This window comes from Microtus ochrogaster, unplaced genomic scaffold (assembly GCF_000317375.1).
Source record: "Microtus ochrogaster isolate Prairie Vole_2 unplaced genomic scaffold, MicOch1.0 UNK6, whole genome shotgun sequence".
NCBI classification, from domain to species: domain Eukaryota; kingdom Metazoa; phylum Chordata; class Mammalia; order Rodentia; family Cricetidae; genus Microtus; species Microtus ochrogaster.
In genome coordinates this window covers 52162-60928 of record NW_004949104.1, presented here as the reverse complement: position 1 = coordinate 60928, position 8767 = coordinate 52162, and the positions used below count along the sequence as shown (strand labels likewise).

At 37.8% G+C, this 8767-nt stretch overlaps 1 protein-coding gene across 1 annotated transcript in view; it reads left to right on the top strand.

Moving 5' to 3' along the window:
- The window catches only part of Naa16 (N(alpha)-acetyltransferase 16, NatA auxiliary subunit), a 54740-nt gene that overhangs the window by 14416 nt on the left and 31557 nt on the right, over positions 1–8767 (top strand). Inside the window, exons 6-9 of the mRNA XM_005366039.3 lie at positions 2472–2625; positions 3376–3495; positions 4281–4376; positions 7730–7836. Coding sequence (XP_005366096.1) covers positions 2472–2625; positions 3376–3495; positions 4281–4376; positions 7730–7836 — 477 coding nt within the window. The remainder of the gene's footprint in view (positions 1–2471; positions 2626–3375; positions 3496–4280; positions 4377–7729; positions 7837–8767) is intronic.

Here is an 8767-nt window from a genome sequence, read left to right as displayed (position 1 = left end):
TTTTACAGGAATTAGTTCATTTTATATTATTTTTTTCCATTTAGTTTTTATGGTATTTTAATTTTTTCTAATCTCAGGACTGTGGTAATGTTCCTTTAATTTCTGATTTTAATAACTGGTCTGTTTGTTTTTCTCCTTGGTGATTTTTAGGTTAAGTTAGTGATTTTGTTGATCTGGTCAAAAATCAGCTTGTAGTTTGTTGTGTTTTTCTCTATGGCTATGTCGTGCCATGCCTGCAACACTCCACAAGAGGTCTTACAAACACTACCTTAGGTCTTCCTGTCCTCTTGAACAGTTTAAAGGTCAGGAGGGGATGGTCACTTTGGTTCTCCTTAGACCTTGCCATGTAATTTAGGAATAGCTGTTCAAGAGAGCTTTTCCCTTGAGTACAAGGGGAAAGCTTTGTAGCTGAAGCCATTCTTGCTGCTTTCACTTCCCAGGTGCTGGCCTTGCAGGTGTACTCCAGTACGCCCTGCTTCACAGTATTTTCTTGAAGAAACTTTGTATAAAATTTGGTTAAACTCCTTTATTGGTTCTGTTCCCCCCCCCTTTTTTTGGCAGATTCCTTAGGATGACACACATTATTTATTTACTTAGACAACCTTTTCTCATTTTACATGCCAATCCCAGTTTCTTCTCCCTTCCCTCCTCCCTCTCCCCTCACCTTCCACTCCCCCCATCCACCCCTCGGAAAAAGTGAGGCTTCCCATGGGGAGTCAACAAGTCTGTCACATCTCTTTGAGGCAGGACAGAGACCCTCCCCCCATATCTGGGCTGAGCAAGGTATCCTTCCAAAGAGAATGGACTCTAAAAAGCCAGTTCAAGCGCTAGGGATAAATCCTGGTCCCACCACCAGTGGCCCCACAGACTTCCCCAGCCACACAACTGTCACCCACATTCAGAGAGCCTAGTTCTGTTCTATGCAGGTTCCCCTGTTGTCAGTCTCAAGTTAGTGGGCTCCCACTAGCTCAGGTCATCTGTTTCTGTGGCTATCCTCATCATGGTCTTGACCGCTTGCTCATCCACTCTCTTCATCTGGACTCTGGGAACTCGGCCCAGTGCTTAGTTGTAGATCTCTGCATCTACTTCTGTCAGTCACTGGATGAAGTTTCTATGATGACAATTAAGATAGTCATCTGCTTACAGGGGAAGGCCAGCTCAGGTACCCTTTCCATTATTGCTTAGGTCTTAGCTGGGGTCATTCTTGTGGATTCTTGGGAATTTTCCTAATGCCAGGTTTCTTTCTAATAAAATGGCTCTCTCAATCAAGATGTCTCTTTCTTTACTCACTCTCTCTGTCCTCCTGTCTTGGCTGTTCCTCGTGTTTTCCTCCCGCTTTCCTTCTCCCAGTCCCCTGCTCCAGTTTTCTCAGGAATTTTTGTCTATTTTCCCTTCCCAGTGGGATCCATGTATGCCTCTCTTAGGGTTCTCCTTGTTACCTAGTTTCTCCGGTCATGGATTATAGATTGGTTATCTTTTGCTTTACAAAGTCTGATATCCCTCTTATGAGTGAATACTTGTCTTTCTGTGTCTGGGTCACCTCACTCAGGATGATTTTTTTCTAGTTCCATCCATTTGCCTGCAAATTTCTTTATTTTTTCCCCCAATCTGAGTACCAAACCCAGGACCTTGAGCTTGCTAGACAAGCACTCTGCCCACTGAACGAAATCCCCTACCCTTGCCTTCAAATTTCAGGATGTCATTGCTTTTAACCACTGAGTAGAATTTCATTGTGTAAATGTACCACATTTTCTTTATCCAGTCTTCGGTTGAAGAGCATCTAGATTGTTTCCATGTTCTGGCTTTTATGAATAATGCTTCTGTGAACATAGTTGAACAAATGTCCTTGTGATATGGGTCTATGTTCTTTGAGTATTTGCCCAAGAGTGGTATAGTGGGTCTTGAGGTAGATTTATTCCCAGTTTTCTGAGAAACCACCATACTGATTACCTAAGTGGCTTCAAGTTTGCACTTCCGTCCACAATGGAGGAATGTTCCCCTTATTCCGCATCCTCTCCAGCATAAGCTGTCATTGGTGTTTTTGATCTTAGCCATTCTGGATGTCACCCATTTTTATATTTTAATATAAGATCTGTTCACCTCTTCTTGGCCATATACACCTATTTTACTTTAAAGACAGAATTCATCAGGGGGCTGGAGAGATGGCTCAGTGGTTAAGAGTACAGGCTTCCAGAGGTCCTGAGTTTAATTCCCAGCACCCACATGGTGGCTCACAACCATTTGTAATGAGATCTGGTGCCCTCTTCTGGCCTGCGGGCATACATGGAGACAGAATACTATGCATAGTAAAGAAATAATCTTTTTTAAAATAAAAGACAGAATTCATCATTTGTTAACCTATTTTTCACTGCTTCTGGATTAAGTCTACAAATGGGTGCTGAGTAAAAAATTTAAAGATCTGAAACTAATTTATAGAGTTATACAAATAAGATGATTTTGTTTTCTTTCAGGTTCCTCCCAACAAAATAGATTATGAATATAGTGAACTGATACTATATCAGAATCAAGTGATGAGAGAGGCAGATTTATTTCAAGAATCTTTGGAACATATAGAAACATATGAGAAGCAGATATGTGATAAAATTTTGGTGGAAGAAATTAAGGGTAAGTTGACTTGATTTTTTTTTTCATGGCACTTTAAAATTTTTTTCCTAACAATTAACACCATGCATTTGGTGACCATCCAAGCACTTGCTACTAAACTATTATTAATTTAATACCCATGTCATCCTTTTGATATAGGGTGAACTGGGAAGCTGTTCTCTAATTAACATATAATCTTTCTGATTCTGGTTGTCATTTTATGTGTATAAATGTTTTGCCTGAATGGATGTTATGTGCACTGTGTGAATGCCTGGTGCCTCCAGAAGCCAGAAGAAGGTATTTGACCCTCTGGAATTGGAGTTACTAGTGTTTGTGAGCTACTGTGTAGGCTTTAGTTATCTCCAGAGGCTATATAAATATGTATTATGAAAAGGCACTTTTTTACTAAGAAGTTAGTATCTATATGTATATTTAGGGAATGGGAGGGAGCCAAAAATGAATATGGTTCATTTCTGAAGACAAACTATAGATTAATCTATGTTTAGTTATATAAACTGTATATAACAAGTTCAAACGAAGGCTTGTAGTATTAGTATTTTGTAAAATACTTGCTTACCAGTAATGCTTAGCAAATTCTCTTGGGTCAGAAAACTAATGTTTAAGCAAAATGAATGTGACTTTAAACTTTTTTTTTTTTTTTTTTTTTATGTATGCAGTGTTCTGCCTGCATGAGTCCTTGCAGGCCAGAAGAGGGCACCAGATCTCATTACAGGTGACTTTAAACTTTTTTTTTTTTTTTTTTTTTTTTAGGGGAAATGCTGTTGAAATTGGGAAGATTAAAAGAAGCCAGTGAAGTATTCAAAAACTTGATTGATCGGAATGCAGAAAATTGGTGTTATTATGAAGGCTTGGAAAAGGCATTGCAACTCTGTATGTAATGATTTTTCTCTTCTTCCTTAACTAGCTTTTGAGTTTGATAAAATGAAAGTTATAGCAATTCTTGAGAATTAGCTTGAGAATATAGCATTAACAATTGTTTTTTCGTGTAGAAAAGTTACAGATTAGATGTGGGCATGAAAATTAACTAGAATATTTATACTTAATACTAAGAGATGATTTTAGATTCCTTCACCCATTTAGAATCTTTTTTACTTTATTCGTATTAGAGTTTGTGTCAGTTAGGGTTCTCTAGAGGAACAGAAGTGATAGCATGAATGTGTTGTCTAAAGGGGTTTATTAGAGTGGCTCATAGGCTGTCTTCCGATGGAAGTCCAAGATCCAATAGTTGTGCATAAAATTTTAAGAACTTTACCTAAAATATATAATGAAAGCTACTGATTATATTTTTTAAAAGTTATCCTGAAGAGCTGGTTTAAAAGAATGATTTTAAGATGTGGTGCACACCTTTAATCTTGGCACTCGGAAGAGAGGCAGGCTGATCTCTGCGTTCAAGTGCCAAACACACACAGACACATTCACACACTCGCACATAGGTTCGCACACGCATGTGCACACACACGCACACTCACACATACACAGACACATGTAGGATGATTTACTGATTATAGTATTTTTACCACCACAGTTTTAAATGTAATTTTTGACAAAATTGAAAGCAACTTTGATACTTACAATACAGTTTTTGTGTTAAAGTTTGTTATTGTTATGCATAAAATTTATGATACTATAATCTCACATATTTTTACTGACACCAGGCTCTTTAGATGAGAGGCTTCAGATTTATGAAGAAATTAGTAAGCAGCATCCCAGAGCAGTTTCACCGAGAAGATTGCCTTTGAATCTTGTCCCAGGTAATATTAGTATATCTTTTGTAACATAATAATTCTTTTGAAACTAATGGGTACCATTCATGTTTTAAATTTTTCTTTGTATTCTAGAGTTTATATATTCGTGTGTGTGTGTAAGAGTGATTAGTTATATTGCAAGCCAGTTTGTCATAAGCCCACTGACATACCAATCAAATGGCTAATCCCATGTAAAGGGGCTTGAAATGCCATTTTTTCCTAATATGAAACTATATTGAGGCTGTGAAATGAGGTTATGATGTAAGAGGTGTTGTTGCAAGAATAGGGAGTAAGATACAGTCTGCCAACGGTGCTGAGGGTGCTTTCATTATGGCTCAAGTGTGTGCTTTGACTTTCCTTGGTTTCTGCTGGTGAGCATTTCTCTAGTTTTCCTATTACTTGGTAAATCATTTGATATCTTTCAATAAAATGACATGTCAAATAATATTAAAACATGTTTACTATACATGGAAGAGAGAATTGGACATAAGATGAAGTTGTCAGCTAGCATCAGGGGACAATTATTTTCTTTATACCTGGTTGTATCTAAATTTTGATTCATAAGTCTCTGTAAAATATCTATTCTCTCATCAAAGACATTGTGGGGAACATTGATTACTAATATTTTAGGAATTGATTTATAAAGAATACAATTTTTAGAATATAAAAAAGAGTGGTCAATTATGAATTTTAGTATATAAATAAGAATGTCATGCTTCAATATATAGTTTAATATTGGTTTTAAGTATTGTAAGCTATGTGCAAAAATATTTTCTTAAATGACTTAAAAAAGGCAACTGTATTTAGAAGATAAAATTTCTTAGAATCGATGACAAATTGCAGATGAACTGTTGTGATTTGTGTGGCAAGTTTTCTATCTGTTTAGGGTATATACTCAAAGAGTTGTGAGCTCTTTGTGTCCTTCACAGTGTTTGAGAAAAGAGCACCATTCCTTTGAAATCCTCAGTAGCAGTCACTCCGTTGTTGTTTGCTATGACAGAAATACCTGCGATGAACACCTGCGTCTATTCTTATGGTGCCACAGGCATTTATTTATTTATTTATTTATTTATTATGTATACAATATTCTGTCTGTATGCCTGAAGGCCAGAAGAGGGCGCCAGACCTCATTACAGATGGTTGTGAGCCACCATGTGGTTGCTGGGAATAGAACTCAGGACCTTTGGAAGAGCAGGCAATGCTCTTAACCACTGAGCCATCTCTCCAGCCCCCGGTGTCACAGGTTTTGTTTAGTCATGGATCCATTCTTTCTGGACTTGTGCTGAAGCAGAACGTTAGCTGTAGAAGTATATAGCTGTCCGATAGCAGGGATGAAATAGACAGTGTTTAGAGTGACTAATAGACCCCAGATACCACTTACTACTTACACCTTGGTGCTCTTTCTTTAAACTAATTGCTGTATCTCAGTTTACATGAGGAAGGTAGGCTTAGTGGACAGGTTATTTGTTCATGAGCACACACAGAGTAGAAGCATGTATATTCTTCTAAGCAACAGCCTCTTACTGTTTACCATAATATTATTAATTCCTCTGTATGCCTGAGGAAGCCCTGGGAAGATAGGATCTTTGAAACTACTTTTGGTTTTAAAGGAATTACTGATCTAGATGTAAATGCTATTTTGTGGCTTTCAAAAGATGAGTGCATAAGATTTCATAAGAAATCTGAAATCATTTTCATGATGTTCAGTGATACTGCTTTTGCGGGTTTTACTTAGTGCAGTCGCTCAACCAGATAGCCAGTCTGCTTTGTTGGTTTGGGATTGCTGGGTTTTATTGTGCAGTGTTGGTACACATAGCAAAACCCAGGAAAACATTTAAATAATTTGCTGGCATAAAATACCTTGTGAAAAAGTTTTTTAAATTCATTTGTGTGTGTGTGTGTGTGTGTATGTGTTAGATGGGGTAACGGTGGGGTTGTCTGTATGCATATGCCACAGTGTGTATGTGGAGATGAGAGGTTGTCAGAGACTGGCCAGGACCCCGACAAGAGGCCATCTTCCTGGAGTTGTTTCTCTCCTTCCATGTGGGTTCCAGGGATTGAACTTGGGTCATCAGGCTCATGTACCCATTGAGCAATCTTACTGATCCCCATGTTTTCTGTTTTTTTTTTTTTATGAATGGATAAATTCAAGCCTTACTGTCATTATATTTGCATGTCTTCATTTAAAAGTAGTTTTCAGTATTTTCTCCCTCTCTCCTCTCTTTTCCCTTTCATCTTCTTCCTCTTTTTTCTGTACCCCTATTTCCTTCTTCTTCCTTTTTCGATGGGTCTGACATATCCTATTCTGGTCTCCAGCTGGTTATGCAGCTAAGGATGACTTTGAATACCTCCTTCTTCATGCTCTACCTCCCTAGTCCTAGCATTTGCCACCACATCCTTTTTACTGCGGTGCTTGGGATAGAAGTAAGGGCCTTTGTGCATACCAGGGAAGCTTTTACTCATTGAGCTACATCTCTAACCCCTTTTAATGTTTCTGCTAAAAACAAAAAGTGACACCAGCTGCTTCTGATTGGTAGGTACACTTAGATCACAGCACTCAGGAGCCTGAGTTAGGAGGCTATCAAGGTTGGTTGGAGCCAACCCAGGACACGTAGCAAAGGTATGTCTCAAAGAAACAAAGAAACAAAAACAAAAATGAAGATACTAGAAATTTCTGTTACAGGTAGCAATAATAGGAAAATTATTTGGCTGATGTTGCAAGTAGGGTGTTAATTACTTCCTAGTTAGGTGCCTTAGCTCAAGCTAATGTGTAACGTTCTTTTAGCGTCAGTCTCATTCCCCAGAAGATGGTCTCTGCTGGTAAATATTTGTACATTTTTGTTATAATCGCTGCTCTATCACTAGTACCTGAAATAGTGTTGGGATATAGTAGCATCCCTGGTCCATGATTGTGGAATGAGCAAATGTTGAAATTGGTAATACCACTTGAACTAAAGTTTAAGAAGATAATTTGTCTACTTCTTAAAGGTAGTGCCAGTCATAGTAGATGTGGACATGCTATTATCAGTTGTCTGCAGGGGTTTGGACAAAGTCTGTGTGAGGGAGAGGTTAGGAAGAATACCTGTTCTTAAAATTTCAACCAGGATGGTTAGTAAATTATGCTGTCTAAAACTGCACAATCTTTTCATTTACCTGTCAGAAGTATTCCTTAAAGATACTTTGAATAGAAATTAGGGGAAATGTCAACTGAAACATTGCTGCTATGCTTTTTATATGACAAGATAGTGCTGACTTTGGAGGTTTAAAACCTGATCTTAGAATAATTGTTCTGAAGGAGCTTTATTTGTTCAGTAATTTGACAATTGATCCCTTCAGCCAGAGTTTACTTTTGTCTCTAGGTAAAAAATTTAGAGAACTCATGGATAAATTCCTGAGACCAAATTTCAGCAAAGGATGTCCACCCCTGTTCACTACTTTGAAATCTTTGTATTCTAATGCAGAAAAGGTAAGTTTGGCTTTTTATCAGTTTTGCTATTATTATAGGAAGATTTCTATGGACTATGCTATGATTTAATTATTTTCTCTATTGTACCAATGTTTGTCTTTTTATTTAATATACCAATACTGTATACCAAAAATATATGATTATAGTATAATTATAGCAAAGGGCTTACCATGCTATGAAGTTTATAGCAAGGAAAAGCATTTTAAAAACACTGAGATTTGCCAGGTGGTGGTGGCACACACCTTTAATCCCAGCGCTTGGGAGGCAGAGGCAGGCAGATCTGAGTTCAAGACCAACTTGATCTATTGAGAGAATTTCAGGACATCTAGGAGACCATGTTTCAAAAAACCAAAATATATAAATAAATAGGTAAATAAAAGAGATATACAGTTGGATGTGATGGAAGATACTTGTAGTTTGTAATCCCAGCAATTGAGAGGCTAAGGCAGAAGAATTGAAATGAGTTTGAAGTCAGCTTGAGTTTCACAGTGACTTTTTTTCTTACGGTTTGTTATCATATTTTAGAGTTAGCATGGATAGTTGAATTTGTGTAACAGTAAAATGCTATTAGGTAGGACTGGAGAGGTGACTCAGGTTAAAAGCACTGGCTGCTCTTCCAGGGGTCCCGAGTTCAATTCCCAGCAACCACATGGTGGCTCACAATCATCTATAATTAGATCTGGTGCCCTCTTCTGGCCTGCAGGTATAGATGCAGGCATAGCACTGTATATATAATAAATAAGTAAATCTTTAAAGATCCCATTATGGTATGATGCCTTTACCTGGTTGGGGGTGGGGAGATGCCATTAGGTCAGTGGAGTCATGGAAACCAAAACAATCTTGTACAATAAAAGAACTTCTGGAGGCATCACAATCCCTGAGTTCAAACTCTACTATAGAGTTACAGTACTGAAAACAGCCTGGTATTGGC